Source organism: Cryptococcus neoformans, assembly GCF_000091045.1.
Source record: "Cryptococcus neoformans var. neoformans JEC21 chromosome 5 sequence".
Taxonomy (NCBI): Eukaryota; Fungi; Basidiomycota; class Tremellomycetes; order Tremellales; family Cryptococcaceae; genus Cryptococcus; species Cryptococcus deneoformans.
In genome coordinates, this window is record NC_006687.1 from 1,011,188 (window position 1) to 1,027,500 (window position 16,313).

Genomic DNA, 16,313 nt, shown 5'->3' on the forward strand with positions numbered 1-16,313 from the left:
TATTTGGTGAAGCGACGCGGAGAAGTGAGATGGAATATAGCGTGCTGTTGCGAACTCAGCTTTGCTTGTTTTAATCGTCTTTATATCACATCCATGGCGCCATAGCGAAGCTCTAATCTATATACCGCTGATCGCTGATCCAAATATTCCCCTTACAAGCCACCCTCTGCATACACCACTACAACCCCGCGGCGGATAAGCACGGCGTAGTCCGTATTCCTCATCGACAGTGACTCGTCCAATCGCACGCTTCCTTTCTCCCCTCCGCAACCTTCTCCACCCCCTATCCCAAGAAGGAGAAGACGCACAGGGCATACAGCTCTTACCTCTATCCCACAATCCCCACATCCGACTCGAGGGAGACGAAGGAGACTCCGAGAAAAACACCTACTGGACTTGGAGACTCGCACGCAGAGCACCCAGAAACGGTGACAAGATGAAATTCGGGTATGTTTAACATCACTGCATTCAATAGACGTAGATCTGATACCGTTAAACCAGTACTCTCCTCGAGCTCAACAGCAACATCGAATGGTGGGACTACTATGTGGAGTACATCTTTTTGCCTCTATATCGCGTCTATGTCCTAACACTACTCCATCTAGCTATGATGCCCTCAAAAAGCTCTTCCCTTCAACTCCTCTTGACCCATCCTACCGAGCGACGCACCAAAATGACGAGTCTTCTGCCATCCTTCCTTTACGTCGGGATTTAAAAAAGTATGCTTCCCCTGAAAACTTCAAGCAAGCCCTCGATAAGGAACGGAGCAAGGTTACCGAGTTCTACAAGTCAAAGTTTGAAGAGCTCACAGGGTCATTTGAGCAGTTGGAAGATGAAGTTGCGAGGATGGAAGAAAGAGACCTGGTGCAGGACGACACTATCAAGGAGGTTGATGAAGAAAACGAGGATGCGGAAGGGGGACCGGACGAGCAACAGGACAACCCAAGCACAAGAGAAACCGATAACTTGCTCGGCCCCAGCAGTTCCCCAACCAGGGCACGATCCCCCCTTTCTCGTCCAAGGCCATCCTTCGTTGGGCGTCTTGGAAGCAGTTTCAACTTTGGAAGACGAAAGAGTGCTGCATTGCCAAGCTCTCGCGACCCCGACATCCTCGAAGCTTCCATTCAACCCACTTACCGTCCTTCGCGAAGTCCGGGTGCTACACGCACTAGGATGTCGGACTCGATGACAAGCTCATACTTTGACGAGTCACCTTCTGGACGCGTCCCTGGACCCCGTTCTGGACGAAGGGTGTCCGATCTCGAGTCATCCGTTGATGACATTCGTACAACATCTGGTGGGCACGACAGAAGGACCTCCGTATCCTCCTTATCATCTCATGAGGGTGACTTCAACTGGCCCCGTCGTCTCTATCACTCTCTCGGTCTTGTTCAAATGGACCCAGCCACTGTTCCTGATTGGGCAGCTACCTCTGTAGGAGACGTCGAGGAAGGCAGATACGGGTTTTTGCATGGCCCGAATGCTAAGCAAGCCATCTTTGTCTGGACGGCTAATAATGACTATGCGACAGTGTTGAGAATTGGACTCAAAAAGAGGATAAGCAAGGTGTGGCTTGACGCCTATGCGTTGAAGCAATACGTCGAGTTGAATATGACTGCTTTTGAGAAGATTTTGAAGAAGTACGACAAGAATACCGATTCCAAGGTGTGTAACCGTCAGATTAACAACGGGGTAACCTTATACTGATGAATCATTAGCTCAAGAAGCAGTATATCTCTGAAATGGTTTTGCAATCCGTGCCTTGGACGGAAACAAGCAAGAAAGACCTCGACGAATTGTTAGCTCGTATCCTCTTTCTGTACCGACGTGTTGTTGCAGGCGGCGATGACGACCTCGCGAGAGAGCAACTTCGATCTCAGCTGCGAGAAAAAGTGGTTATTGACCGCGAGACTGTCTGGTCCCAGATGGTCTCTGGTAGAAATCGTTCCGAAGGGATCTTCAGAAGTGTCACCCCAGACCAGATTGCGTCGTCTGAGCCGAATAAGAATGTACTCAGGACACCATTTGGGAGCCTTAGAGTACCGACTTGGCTGACAATGAAGGCGGCCATGGTCATTCTAGCAACCGTCTCTTCAATCTTGATAGTACAATTACAGCCCCTCGACAGAGTAGAAGAAAGCAATTGTATGGCTATGCTTGTATTCTGTATAATCCTTTGGGCAACCGAGGTGAGTCAATTTACGGATAATTAAATTATCATGCTGATATTGACACTACTTAGGCTATCCCCTTGTTTGTCACATCTCTTGCTGTACCTTTTTTGACTGTCATTCTCCGAGTCATTCGTTCATCGGATGGAGAAGACGAGAGGCTCAGTGCAGCAGATGCTACCAAGTACATCTTCTCCCAAATGTTCTCACCTACGATTATGCTCCTTATCGGTGGTTTCACGATCGCCGCTGTGCTGTCAAAGACCCGACTTGACGTCATGACAGCTACACGTATCTTGAACGCCGCCGGTTCGAACCCAAGTGTCGTCCTGCTTGTATTGATGTCCGTGGCAACGTTTGCGAGTATGTGGATCAGTAATGTCGCGGCTCCCACTTTGTGTTATGCCCTAATTAAACCAATTACCGACGAATTGCACCCTAAGTCGAATTTCTCCAAATGTTTGATCGTGAGTTGTCTTACATTTGCCGTGGGTTATATCTAACAAAGGACCAGATCGCTATTGCCCTTGCTGCCAACATTGGTGGTCAAGCTTCGCCCATCTCCTCCCCTCAGAATCTCATCTCCCTCGGTTCGATGGACCCACCTCTCTCATGGCTTCAGTGGTTTGCAATCTCTATTCCCGTTTCCTCCCTCTCAGTTGTTCTTATCTGGGCGTTCCTGCACATCAATTATCGATGGGAGTCTGATTTAGAAATCCCCAAGATGCGCAAGAACACCGACCCACTCACTGTGACACATTATTATGTGTTAGCTGTCAGTGCATTGACGATCTTGTTATGGTGCGCGGAGAAGAGTTTGGAAGATTGGCTCGGTGATATGGGTGTCATTGCCATTGTTCCCCTTTTGGCATTTTTCGGCACTGGGATCTTATCAAAGGTACGTTATCTGGGTTACATTAGGATTGACGTTAATAATTTCACTATGTACAGGAGGATTTCCATTCGTTCCACTGGTCCATCGTCTTCTTGGCCATGGGTGGTATTGCCCTGGGTAAAGCTACCCTTTCTTCCGGGCTGCTCGATATGCTCAATAATCTTCTCGAACGTCTCGTTGAAGGCATGGGTCTTTACTCTATCCTCATCGTCTTTTCCATGTTGGCTTTGGTAATCGCTACATTGTGAGTGAACTTCCTATACATATAACGCAAAGTCAATTAATGCTTGCCATTAGCATCTCGCACACTATTGCCGCCGTCCTGCTTGTACCCATTGCAACACGTATCGGAGACTCTTTGGAAGAACCTCACCCGAGGTTACTCATCATGGCCACTGCACTTATCTGCTCTGCTGGTATGGGCCTTCCCGTCTCTGGCTTCCCCAACATGACTGCGTGAGTAAAGTACAGCTTCCTTTCATGCCTTTACGTTTGCTAAACTGTCACTAGCATCACGCAAGAAAACAAGCTCGGCCAGCGTTTCATTGGCGCTTCCGATTTCCTGAAGAATGGTATCTTGTCGTCGATTCTGGCGATGTTTGTCATTGTGACTGTAGGATATGCCATTATGCGTGGATTAGGGTAAGTCATCGAACTGCTAGATATAGACCAAACTGATTCTTGAGATGCTCTTAGTTTGTAAGATGATAAGCATGCTCTTGTGTGAGAATCAAACCGAAAAGCAAAATGTATGGCACGGCTGCAGTGGATGACTAACCGGTCATGCTATTAATGCTGGATACAAATGATGCAACAAATATTCCGTGAAAATATTTTAAGCGTATGTCAAGTCGGCAATTTTGCTAGTCATCGCCATCCAAACTTCCAGCCACTCCAAACCGGCTTGAGCCCCTTTACCCAGTCCCTCCGTCGTTAAGACTTCTTCAACCGCCCCGCCGATTCTACAAGGATGTATACTAAAGACAAGCTCTCCGGTCGTGGGATGTTCTGTGGACTGCACAAGAGGAAAAGGCGATGTGTCTTCTCCTGGCAGATTCTCAGGAGGGAGCATGAGGGTGTCCAAGGCAGCCCCAAAGTCGCCAAAACCCAGGGGCTGTGGGGGTGAAGGAGGGTGAAGGATGTTCAACTTGAGAAGAAGAGAGATGGAGAGGGGCGCTCCAGCTAGCATGATGCGTAAGTATCATTAAATGAAGAAAATCACGCTTACCTTCGTCCCAAGCCCTGAAACAGTACATGGGCACTCTATAAGTCCTAGAGTAAACGATATATTGCTCTATCTCAACCTTAGTTGACCGCAGTACATCTTGTTGTTGAGGCAAAAGGGCACTGTCTTCTGCGTCTTCTAAATCTTCCTCATCCTCATTGGTTTGGTTGAACGATTGATCCGAGTGAGTCTGGCCCAAAGGATAGCTGAAAAGAGTAGAGGGTGCATAACGTACGATCCGGCGGTAGAGGTACCCTTGGTGGGCTACAAACTGCGACAGGGGTCCATCAACGTCGACCACCTTACATAGCTTTTGCCGGTGGCGTACCTTATGTTCCCTCCATTCCCAACCTTTGTTCGTTCTCCCCGGCCCAACTTCCCCTTCTTTTGTCAGACAATACTTATCCACCAATGCTTTACAGGCCATCTCAAAGATCTCATGATCTGGGTATGCTTCAGATTCAAGGTTTGACCCATTTTTTGCTTCTTGATCTAAAGCGCCTAGTCGCCGGTCATCATGAGCATACAGCAAGGTGGATACATGTTTTTGTGTAAATGTGACAACTAACTCCTCTTAGCATCCTTGACATCTTTACTTTCCTCCTGAACACCATTTTCCCTATTTCCATTCTGTATAGCTTCATACATGATCTCCGGGCTAGTACTGATCTCTTGTATAGGGCTCATGGGTTCAGCCGCACTGATCACCAATCGTCTGGAGGGGTCCGCTGCAGCAGTCGCACCGTCGTTGGAAAGGTCAACGGTCTCAGCGATGAGGGATCCTTCAGATACTTGAACAAGGATACCATTGGTCGAATTGGCTCCTTTACCATCGGGGCCGCTAAGGCCAACAGGTGTCTGCGGATCGGATCGAGACGGAGCTCGACTGAATGCGTTTAGAACTCGGCGACGCTCGATAATGCCACCTGAAAAAACGTGAATTACGGCACCGTTGAAGAAAACAACTGTACTCACGCATGACAGCAGCTGTACCAGACCTCTTGACCGCCTTCTTAGAGTGGTTGTCCTGATATCTATCAGTCTCGTCCACCTTTAAAGTCATGTCAGTGATATGTATACAATGCTGCTATACAATGTGCTCACAATTTCCTCACCAATAATCCTTGGCAGGCATGTTTGGTCAATAATGAAAAGGAGAATATTAGATTATACAAGATTACTTACTCTTCGATCAAATCTTCCACTTAAGACCTTTTCGTTAGCACCACTTAGTAAAGTATACAGACTTTACTCACAGCTGACGATTCCCAAAGCACCTCCCCTTTGGCCAGGTGTGTCACTGATGAGTATAAGATGTGCTCGCCCAGTTTGGAAGTAATCCAGGGCCTGAAAACAGTTGATTTCAGGCTTGGCTTCCGGCAGCGGAAGGAGGGGGAACTTGGACACGGGCCATTCATCATCGGGATTGTAAGATATGAGCTATGAACATATCAGACTTGTCGTAATATTGGTGGTATAGAAGATGATACGGACCTTTTTGACTAAGAGCATTCCGATAAAGTTGTCTTTCTGACCAGGCTCATGAATAGGGATTCGAGAGAACCCTGACAATAGGATCTCATCTATGGTATCGTGGTTGAGAATTTTGTTGGAAGGAAGGATCAAGCAGTCTTCAATAGGAGTCATGATTTCCTTGGCGTGCTTGTCATTCAGTGAAAGGACGCTGTTGAGAATCACAATCTAGCAATAAAGATCAATGTGAATCCCATACCATCCAAAAAGCGCTCGCTCACTTCGTCGTCACGCAGCGGCTCCTCGCCTTCACGATGAAACTGCAAGAAACTCTTGAGTTCTGCTTTCTTATAGCTGAACATTATATTAACGCCATGTTTCGGAAATGGGTGATCAGCTTACGTATGACCTTCATCTTTCCCTAAGATACGGTCCAAGAGCTTTGCGATCGGCCATGCGATGGGCGCGAAGAGAATCATGAGTGCCCACACCACGGGTGCACAGACGCCGCCAATAGAAAGGCCATATCTAACGCAAATCTTCCACAATAATAAGCGCTCAAAAAGCATGTCACAAGAGAACCAGGTACACTTACAGCTTGAGGAATAATCTCGCCAAAAATGACGATCATTGTCGTTGACACGATGATGGCAGACAGTCCACCACCGAGAACATCATCTAGGAAGATGGGTAGCGATTCATTAACAATCTGGAGCATTTTGACCTAATAAGCTGGGCTTCAAACTGAGCGAGCAAGTACTTACGACATTACCCAACAATAACACGACCAATACCCAATGTCGACCTCTGGCAAGAAGCCTCAATACTTTGTTCGCCGCTTTGCGCTCTTTGGGATTGCAGGAAGATGTTGAGAGCACCCGAAGGTTCAAGTCGTCCGAACCCATCAAAGCCAAAGTCAAACTGTACGTTCCACTGATCAGTATCTTGCTTTGATTATGGCAATGCAAGGACTAAGACTTACCCGGCAAATACTCCACCGGCCAACACAAGAACCACACTCAGGCCAAGCTTCCACCAAAATTTAGGACTGTCGGGAGGATCTTCAGGCTCAATTGGCGGGGTAGCTGCACCGAAGGAGGACCATTGTTGAGCTGATCGTGGTACAAGTTGTACGAGTTTCGTGAGGGAGAGGAGAGTGGGGATTGAGCTTGTGGTTGAGCGACGCACGAGAGGGGGCATGTTTGCTGTGCTTTACGAGAATTTGGGTACGCTGTGCGTACGAGGTATACGGGAAAGAAGAAAGAGAAGGCAAACCCAAAGTACACTTCGAACAGATCTCCCGTATTCGCCGCATCTTGGTCGTGACACGTTCCTATAATTATTAATTATAGAAGCCCTTCCTCGGATCTTCGTGCTCCACCGGAGATTGGCCAATGTCCGTCAAGGGGTTTGGTCGGGCGCTCGTGCCTGTGACACGTTCGTCATATTACGTAAATGATTGCATTTTTCCTGCTGTCTCTACGAAGCCGTTTCAAGCATACCCATCACTCCTGACGGTCTCATAATCCCTGCCGCAGTGCTAAAGTCATACTCGGCTCTGACAAGGTCGTGGAATTGTCGATAGCCATCAACAATCGCGTTCTAAAGAAATCATGAGCGTCAGCGATGTCGTGCCTTCCTCGCGTCCCGTCTAACATAGCAACTCACATAGGCTGGAGGGATTAACACCGCAACGGTGTCTTCATCTAATAAATACATCCTCAATTCCTTCTTCCACTCCTCCACTTCCGTGGTGCAAACTGACTTGAATTCCTCATGCACTTCCTTCACCTTTTCAGAAGTTGCAAATTCCTGTGCCGATAAGTCGGTCTTGGCCGAACTTGACGATGCTGCCGACTTCGCGATGTAAGCCGTACATTTATCAAGAAAAGCGCGCAAAGGAGAGGTTGCACGTGTTGCGACAAGAGAGATGAGATCTTCACATGCTGCTTTGAGGGCGCGATCAATGTCGGTTCGAGCGTCGGGGACGAAGTTGGATTGAGCGGTAACTCGTTGATAGCCCAAGAGAGAAGAAGCATTGTCAAGTAAGGACTTCAGAAAGTCTTTCAATAAGGTCAGCTACCAGATAATAAGATCTGCACATATCAACTGACCTCCAAGACCACTCCATTCTTGTCTCCTCGCTTTGCCCAACTCCAATCCAGTCGTCATTTCTTTCAGGATCAAGAGATGCCTCACCAAAAACATTTTAGCGTCCATGTTCTTGTTTTTACCCTTCTTAGCTACCAGCATATCGGAAGCAGAAGAGAGAGAACGACGACACATGGTTACCGCTTCCTGAGCAAGATCCTCGAAAACCACGGCCTGTCAAAAACGTAAGAGGTTTTGTTTTTGCTTTTTTTTCATCCAAATGAGCTAACTTACATCAACATAGGTATGCAAACAGGATAAGACCCAAAGAGTCACTCTCAGAGAAGGATACCAACTCTTTTGAGCTTCTGGAGGAGGTAACTCAAGAATGGCTGGTTCATCATCGTCTTCGGCATCCAACGATACCGCCATTTGCCTAGGAACGAGCTTGTTACCTTGCGAACCTATCGATAGTGAAAGCATGAGCAACCATTTCTCTTCAAATGCATTGTCAAGTTACCTAGCTTGAGCCTCTCGGGGTAGTCCAAATCCCCCTCCTTCGGTACATAGTACTCCACGTCTGCACTGAGCAGCGCTTGAGCTCTGAAGACAAGCCTCGTCTGTGCATCTTGCAGCACCATGCGCAACAGCACTTCAATATGCAACCGAGCTAACGGCTTCCTCTTTCTCGACTTAACCATTGCGGCACGCGTGCTGGGCGATAGAAGAGCAGTCGGAGATGCAGATCTCGACCGATGCGAACCGTAGCTCGATACCCGCCGGATGGACTGTGAACGAGAGTGAAGGATGTTACGGGAAGAACCGGATCGATACATTCGAGGTCTAGATGAGAAGTAATCGTCGCTACCGGGATAATGTAATGATCCTGGGCTGGATGACGGGGTAAAGATCGCTGATTCGTCATCTTCTTCATCGGTGACCTCGCGGACCATCAGCGCTTGGAGGACTGTGCACACTCCGCAAAGAACCTGAAGAGACGGCTCATGCAGAATTCTTGGGCGAAGGTGGTCGTAGAGATAATCGCAGAGGCTCTCAAGGAAACCACTACAAGCTGTCAGTTGATGCCTATACAAAAAGGTAATTTTGACATACTAGAGCTGAGATTCACCAGACAGGAAGAAATGTTTGAATAGGTTGAACTCATCTGTGCAAGTCTGCTTCAAGTAGCTACATCCCGATCTCGCCTAGATAAAATGGACGTTAACCACCATCCTCTGTGACATTTCATAACTTGGATCGCTTACCAGATCGACCAAGTCGCTCTTGTCTGGATCCATCCTCCCAATTTCGGCATTAACTCGTTGACCCATCAAGTTTTTCCTTGTGGTTAGATACGCCGTATGACATTCTACGAGAAGTGACCCGAGCTCATCGGGATTTGAGGCGACACGCTGTTCCAGTTCCGCCAATAAGGGCCGAAGTGTAGCGGATAGAGATATGAATTTGGTGTAAATAAAGGCTTGTGTGGCTGTTTCTGATAAGGACTACAAGGTGTCAGAGACGGCGAAAAAGATATGCTTCGGTAAATTAAAGCTCTGACCTGATCCGCTAGACGTCGTCCCACTTCCTGGCTAAGATTCTTGATAACACCAACGAAGTACAACCTAATCAAGGCCATACTTCTAGTCATACATTGCTGGTACCGTAAAAGATACACCTCAGCATCTTTGAAATCTCTCTTTCTCCGTTATTAGCTTTGCTCCTACCCGTATAATTTAGCCAGCTTACGTGCTCGCCAAGATACGTGAGGCATTCTTCCAATCGCTTGACCATTGGCAAGAATTGAGGATTAAGGACGAGATCATTTCCGGGATTGTTGAGCATACGAGTAGCACTCTCAAGGAAGGTAAAGAACGTCAAACGATGTGCCAGTTGGGATGTATGTGTGAGGAGATGGGTCTATATCTTATCAGCTTCCACTGTCACCTGCATAGAGAGAAGACCTACCTGCTCTTCGAGGAGATCCTCACAAGCACCTCTTAGGCTCTCACTTCGTTCTTCCACATACGCTAGACATTTTTCCATCTCTTTCACTTCCATTTCGCCGGCATCCAAGAGTTCTATCAGTCCGTTACATCTCTCTTTCAGCCCTACGATCTCTGACAAGTGATCGCGGTAAAGAGAATCTTGTTCATGCTCGGTCGACAATGTAAGTTGTGTAAAGTGGTCGAGGAATTGTTGAGGAGTACTGATCAACTTAGGATATAATGGAGAGGGAATAATCATCGATGAAGATAAAACTTTTGGAACAGGAGTACTGGGTAATGAAGGGCCTCGTGATGATGATGGAGGATAGAGATGGTTACCAAGAACCGGCGTACTGACTGACGACCCTTCGTTCTTAAACTTCTCTGGCAAATCTCTCTCCCCAAACCTTGCTTTTACAGTTCCTATACTTCCAATCTGTTCGCCGTTCAGGGGTGATTTACTCTCCCACTCGTCAAGCGAGACCACTTGCTTTGCGGCTGTGTTCGAAGACGACGGTGTGCCTGCGCGAGACGTGGTTGACGAGGCAGGGTCCGAGGAGATGTTGAGGGCCGGACGGCGCAATTGATAAGCGGGTGTAGTAGAGCGGGACATACTATGGTTGTTATCGGCAGCTAGGCATGTCTATGGTGGACGAAATCAACACGATATCGAGATGGATGCTAACGTCTCCAACGGGCGGTTAACGAAGGTGCGTGGAGGTCAGCGAGATCATTCCAGCGGGTGGTCGCGTTTATTTGTTCATGTTGATTTTTTGCTTCCAGATAAGTTTCCACTTGAATTCATATGTCAAATCCCCTGCTCATATCCATATAAACTCAAGTACGCAATAGGCCGAAACAATTTGCATGCTCGAGGAAAATGTAACTGCTTTCAAATCTTGGTGTATACCATTTCTAAACTACTGCGCCCTCCTTGTCTGCCTGCTATATTTCAAATTTCTTTTACATGTCAAACACAAAAAAAGCCGTCATTACTTGTTGGGATATGCAAGTTTTCGTTGGTTGAAGATTTATAATAACGAAAGACGAAAACAATGACATGATCAAGTCCGGGGGTATACTGTAACTGCAAAATTTTATATCGTAACGAAGAGGGATTGAGAAAATATTTCGAGATGATGACGATTACAGGAACTGATATAGAGCATTAGTGTTGGCAGAATATACCAGCTGAAAAGCACTTACGTAGTCTGGGGGTCTACGGGTCACCAGAGGCTCACCAGCCCGAGGCGCAGGGTCGAATTGAAGGCTGTCGGCTCCATCAGTTTTCGTCCATTGACATACACCAAAACGACCCACAAAGTGTACTTAAGCGCGTCATCCACTTCAAGGATAGCGGCCTGATTACCGCATCGGTAACAGTAGTTGGGCGCTGAGAATATGGTGACGACATTTCGTTCTTGTGACCAGGCAAAACCTTCCATGACCAACTGATGTGCTCGCGCGACCAATGTAAGGCCGTTGTTGTGGTCTACAACTATTAATGGAAGGCCACGGTAACAACAAAGTGTCACTTACTGAAAGCCTCAGAGATATCTTGACCGAAAGTATAACCAGCTCCTCGAGGGCTGATACCCCAACCGCATCTGTCATCAGGGTCTGACCAAAGAAGATCACACATAGGGCCTTCATGAGGAACTTCTTGAATGCGGTCAATAGATCTAATGTGGTCAAGGGTGTCGATTGAGGGCGACAAACCACCGTGAAGACAGAAGATCTGATATCACACTTAGTAAAATCCCATGGGCAACTACTCTTCGTCATGTCACTCACTTGGTTGTCAATCAATGCAGTCAGGGGAAGGTAGTCAAACAAGTCGGTGAAGAATTTCCAGACATTGGCATTGCCATATTTTCTTAAACACTCGTCGTAGAAACCATAGACCTGGGTGATTTGACGTGACTCATGGTTTCCTCGTAAAATAGTCACACGGTCTCGGTACCGCAATTTAAGCGCGACCAAAAGTGTGACGGTCTCCACAGAGTAGTATCCTCGGTCAACATAATCCCCCATGAAAAGGTAGTTTGTGTCAGGAGAGTTGCCGCCGATACGGAAGAGTTCTGAAAGATCGTGCTGAGACGATCGTCAGGTCTGTGCGCAGCTGGATCAAGTGTGTAAGATCACTCACAAATTGACCGTGAATATCACCACAGACCGTGACAGGGCACCTCACGGGTTGAACATTGGATTCTTCCATCAGAACTTCTCGCGCCTGTAAGGATGCAGACGCAGATCGTGAAAACACGCATGGGATCAAGTGAAGAATGGTAAATTTGAGGAATTACTCGTCAGCATTATTCAATCAAACTCTTCAAAAATCTCTCAATAGCAACCATGGATATCCAATGCACGCCATGTTTCCAAAAAAGAAGAAGCGTGGCTAGCACCATCAAACACAAGCTCGCTTGCTGACTATCAACTCCCGCCCGAGCCTTTTGGTGAAGAGGCCCAGCGCCAATTATCCTCCATCCACCTTGGCAAACCAAAACTTGCTGCCACCGCATATGCGTAGTTCTCGGTTCCAAGAACGAGTCCCCATAAACCTTCCTTTTCACAACGTAGCTGCTGCTGATATCCCAGACCGTCATAATCTCAAGGTCCTACTTACCTTATCGCATAGCTTCTTTACTTCGGGCTCGCTCAGAGGCTTGCATTGCATCAATTGTGCGATCCAGGCATCCACATCGTCGTTGGCCGCCATCTTGCTCTAGCTGTCTGAGACGCTGCTTTGAGGAAAGGAGGGGTTGGGTTGATAGGTTGTTGGTGTTTGTCCAGAGTCTTTCTCGTGTTCGAATTCTTCGCTGTGGTGCCTGAGTATTGTGCAATATGTTGTGCGCTAGGTGTTGCTGTAAGCGGATGTAGGAAGCAGTAGGAAAACGGAAGTTAGGAGCACGGAATAGATAAATATAAGGAAGTGCCGTGTAGACAGACACCTCGAATCACTGGAGCAACCACAGCGTCACTACGCGCGTCCGTCACATAACGCCGATTTTCCCCGCAGGAGGCACTCGCTCCATCTGTTCCCAACGAATTCTTACGTAACAGACCACTTGCCGTTCATCGACGGTCGGTTTCAGCAGCAATAATAATAAATTACCATTGACTTTTGCGACTCAGCTCCTTTCATAGAGGGGTCATACAGATGAGAATACGAAGTACGCGATCTGTTACGTATTTAACCGTAGTTCACCACCATAACCCGCAAGTCACAAAAGCTCCTTCATAATTTTTATATGCATTTTCTTTTACATGTCGAAATCGATCTTCGACGCTGGTCATCGATTTACAAGTTCCCCACTAGCACTACTCCTCAACTACTGCGCTACCGCCACTTCCAACCCCCCTGCCTCTAGTGAATCCTCTTGAACCACCCCTGAAACCCCCTCTTCCCCTTGGTCCACCGTTTGGAGCGCCTCCGCGAGCGGACGCAGGAACACCATTGTGGGTACCCCGATGAGCGAAGGGGGCGCCGTTCGCAGCACCTCTTCCCCTGACGGCACCGATACCAGACTTGTTGTTCATGTTTTGTGCCTTTCCTCGAATAGGGGGATTGGTAGGTATTGCCTGGTGAACGGAAGCATGGGAATGGACCACCGGAAGGTTTCCCTGAGCCTGAACGTGAGTGACGTGACTGGAATCACGATTGTCATTGACCACAGGACCAGGGCCCAGTCGCAAACCTCCAAGCAAGTTGGACAATTGATCTCGGTGACTAACGGGCTGTTGCTGAACAGGCTGAGGTCGGACACCCTTCGCCACGCCGCTATACTTCAGATGGCCGTTGCTACCGACAACAGTGGTGCTTTGAGTAGAGTGAACAGTCTTGGGTTTCTGCAAAATGTGATGTGTAGTTGTCGCAGTTTGCTGACGGCCCGGCACCGACGGCTGGTAATGCTGCATAGGTACAGCAGGGCGAGGTCCAAGTTGAGGTCTGAAGACATTTTGAGGAACAGGCTTCGGTCCAGCTCTCTCGGAGACAGTGAATTGGGGACGAGTTAAATTGAGGCAGGACGAGAATGGTACAGTTGACCCGCGGTAAGGCGAACACTTCCCCTGGAGAGTAGAACCACCCATGAAGCCATTGTCCCAGATTACATCAACGGTCCTCATTCCAAGACCGACCACAACACCCCTCATGCCTGTTGGCACCCCTCCCGCGGCGGGGTCCTGCACCATAACGACTCGGTGGCCAGGTTCAAAAACTTGACCTTGAAGTCGATAAATGGCTTGTGCGGGCTTCAAAAGGGTCTGGCGTGGAACATTGTCCAAACGCTTCTTCTTGATCGATTGGAAGGTTTTCTTAGACAAAATGTCGTCGGCAAGTTTTTCAACTATCTGGCAGGTTTCCTGAAAGGCGGACGCTCATTAGTGAAAAGTCTATACCATGCGCCTGTGCCTTAACTAGGCTTACCGCTTCAAGCTGATCGGCAAACAACGACACGGATTCCAAATCATTCAGTCCTTCATCCTTCAACCACTTCTTCATGCCCTTGATAACAGTATCAGGGTCCTCCGCAGTGGGGCAAAGTTCCTTGCTTTTGACCAGGTCTCCTCCCCTGTTCTCCAGATGCTTGAACACCTCAGGGAAAGCCTTCTTGTACGCCTCCAGCACTTGAGCAGTCTTCTCGCTGAACTCCCAGCCTCGATCGTTTCTCTTCGAGTAACCGAGAACCTTAAGACCGCGAGACTCAAACTTGAGCGAAAGTCCAATATTGGTCTTCGAGCCATCACCGAGTTGAACGAGCAAAGTAGACGTGATGCGAGAAAGAGCGAGGGCGGAGATACCAAGACGACGGGATAGGATTGGTGAAGGCCACCACTTGCCCGCAGGTCGATGGGCGACAGCCTTCATGAATCTGAGGGTTTCCTCCGTTTCCTCTTCAAAGTACTATGTCATCTCGTAAGCACTATATAGACATGAAATAATGGAACTTGGAACTCACTGCAAGAATCACGCTTAACGTCTGAGCTTCCTCATTGACCGCCGAGACCTGCGCTGCGAGACCGTAATGCATATCACCGAGGAAAAGAACTTTTTCTCCAACAGGGAAGTCAACCTTCAAGTCAGGCGGAGCTCGTTCCTGTTCAATACGGTCAAAAACCCATACTGCCCATAGACGGCGTAAACAACTCACCAGGAAACGTTCATCTTCAAATGTGACCTGTGAGACAGCCACCTGGTACGCTTGGACGATCTCCTTTTCTGGGGTTTCGTAGTCCTTGACAAGTGCACCGTTATCGAGGTGTTTCAAGCCTTTTAATATTATCAGCTAGATGTTACAGAGCCGATGATAGATACATACCCTTAAGCGGTCTGATATGCAACAATACTTCCACACCCCCAATAATCACGCCGTACCTCCTTGAATAATGCCTCTCCACATGGTCTGCCTGTCGCCTCCATTTGACCGCATCCTGATGGGGCATATGTACAACTCGAAGAGACTTGCCAACTTGCTGCAAGGTGTACTTGAACATATCATCTGAAACAGCAGCGACGATACCTTCCTGGAGATAAGGCCAAGAGTGGAAGGTCCTTTGGCCGAGAACGTTTCGAGCTATCTCAGAAGTCTTGGGAAGTTCATCTTTGCCAATGATGGTGATCACCATAGAAGGATTCTTACTATCAGACTGGAAGACGTTGACACCATGGTAGTCAAGGGTACCATTGTGGGGAAGAGTGTCGAGAGATGGGAAACCAGCAAGCGCGGAAACACCAAGTTGAACACCTTCAACTAGACCAAAGATGAGCTGGACGTCGCCACCAAGGACTGGGAGATTAAATGGGGAAGCACGGCAATGGCTTCGAGTGAGCTCAGGGAAAACACCCGGGAAAGATGATGGGTAATTTTCATCGATCTCAGGATCGTAAACAAATTGAGTACTGAGCACACCGCTCTTGTTCCGCTCTCTCTCCTCGGGAGTGAGACGAACATCACGAGCTGATCATCAAAATTAGTTTGACATTATGTTTCTAAAACCTAAAATTACTTACCGGCCATGGCCTTCAACAACCTGTTTTGATCGATGAATGGGATCTTTACCACAGCCTCCCAATCCTGCTTTTTGCCATTCATATCCAATTCAAAGTTCCGGGGATAAAAGTCGATGATCGGGGAGGTTTCCTCATACATGAGGTCCTGTCAAAAAGAATCAGAGATAACAACGGCTTATGATGCGGAAATCACTGACTCTGTATGCCAATGGAACATGATCCATACTATCTACAGGCAAAACACCCATAAGTTGTTGGAAAGGAGTGAAGGGTTTGCCATAGTCAAATTCAAACTTCATATCAGCAACTCCCTTCAAATCTGCGTCCACTGATCAGCGGCAAGCAAACAACATTGAACAGTCGCATATACTTACCAGTGATACGGGGAGAGTAGTGATATTTGTAGAACCAGCCCCAGCTTGAAACGCCCTTGTAGTAATAGTTGAGGATCCAT

At 47.8% G+C, this 16,313-nt stretch overlaps 5 protein-coding genes across 5 annotated transcripts in view; 1 reads left to right on the forward strand and 4 right to left on the reverse strand.

Moving 5' to 3' along the window:
* The first annotated feature begins 1 nt into the window (after nt 1).
* Nucleotides 2-5,730, forward strand: CNE03570 (phosphate transporter, putative). The gene is made up of 13 exons (XM_024657255.1): nt 2-447; nt 502-552; nt 606-1,665; nt 1,719-2,189; nt 2,243-2,638; nt 2,686-3,069; nt 3,123-3,310; nt 3,364-3,522; nt 3,577-3,708; nt 3,763-4,260; nt 4,307-4,824; nt 4,870-5,354; nt 5,423-5,730. Exons 1-10 carry the CDS (start codon nt 437-439, stop codon nt 3,767-3,769), a joined length of 2,859 nt encoding a protein of 952 aa, XP_024512892.1. The 5' UTR covers nt 2-436; the 3' UTR covers nt 3,770-4,260; nt 4,307-4,824; nt 4,870-5,354; nt 5,423-5,730.
* CNE03590 (hemolysin, putative) lies at nt 3,860-7,134 on the reverse strand. Its single transcript, XM_570927.2, has 14 exons — nt 6,747-7,134; nt 6,529-6,685; nt 6,360-6,473; nt 6,167-6,303; nt 6,046-6,118; nt 5,786-5,992; nt 5,548-5,731; nt 5,477-5,495; nt 5,396-5,414; nt 5,267-5,342; nt 4,861-5,217; nt 4,620-4,792; nt 4,295-4,562; nt 3,860-4,248 (listed from the first exon to the last, which is right to left on the reverse strand). Exons 1-14 carry the CDS (start codon nt 6,962-6,964, stop codon nt 3,902-3,904), a joined length of 2,349 nt encoding a protein of 782 aa, XP_570927.1. The 5' UTR covers nt 6,965-7,134; the 3' UTR covers nt 3,860-3,901.
* A 1-nt stretch (nt 7,135) lies between these two features.
* CNE03600 (conserved hypothetical protein) lies at nt 7,136-10,548 on the reverse strand. The gene is made up of 10 exons (XM_024657256.1): nt 9,824-10,548; nt 9,605-9,775; nt 9,417-9,554; nt 9,121-9,360; nt 8,969-9,060; nt 8,376-8,920; nt 8,150-8,319; nt 7,879-8,089; nt 7,433-7,827; nt 7,136-7,366 (listed from the first exon to the last, which is right to left on the reverse strand). Exons 1-10 carry the CDS (start codon nt 10,454-10,456, stop codon nt 7,244-7,246), a joined length of 2,718 nt encoding a protein of 905 aa, XP_024512986.1. The 5' UTR covers nt 10,457-10,548; the 3' UTR covers nt 7,136-7,243.
* Nucleotides 10,549-10,658: 110 nt separating this feature from the next.
* Nucleotides 10,659-12,769, reverse strand: CNE03610 (protein phosphatase type 2A, putative). The gene is made up of 7 exons (XM_570929.2): nt 12,473-12,769; nt 11,993-12,076; nt 11,638-11,937; nt 11,383-11,581; nt 11,164-11,335; nt 11,050-11,113; nt 10,659-10,998 (listed from the first exon to the last, which is right to left on the reverse strand). Exons 1-7 carry the CDS (start codon nt 12,563-12,565, stop codon nt 10,990-10,992), a joined length of 921 nt encoding a protein of 306 aa, XP_570929.1. The 5' UTR covers nt 12,566-12,769; the 3' UTR covers nt 10,659-10,989.
* A 335-nt stretch (nt 12,770-13,104) lies between these two features.
* Nucleotides 13,105-16,313, reverse strand: part of CNE03620 (Exonuclease II, putative) — a 5,476-nt gene continuing 2,267 nt past the window's right edge. The window contains exons 11-18 of the mRNA XM_024657257.1: nt 16,234-16,313; nt 16,057-16,178; nt 15,860-16,004; nt 15,168-15,806; nt 15,000-15,118; nt 14,808-14,945; nt 14,276-14,752; nt 13,105-14,211 (exon numbers count right to left, since the gene is read on the reverse strand). The exon at nt 16,234-16,313 is cut by the window's right edge and continues 74 nt beyond it. Coding sequence (XP_024512894.1) covers nt 13,168-14,211; nt 14,276-14,752; nt 14,808-14,945; nt 15,000-15,118; nt 15,168-15,806; nt 15,860-16,004; nt 16,057-16,178; nt 16,234-16,313 — 2,764 coding nt within the window. The 3' untranslated portion in view covers nt 13,105-13,167. The remainder of the gene's footprint in view (nt 14,212-14,275; nt 14,753-14,807; nt 14,946-14,999; nt 15,119-15,167; nt 15,807-15,859; nt 16,005-16,056; nt 16,179-16,233) is intronic.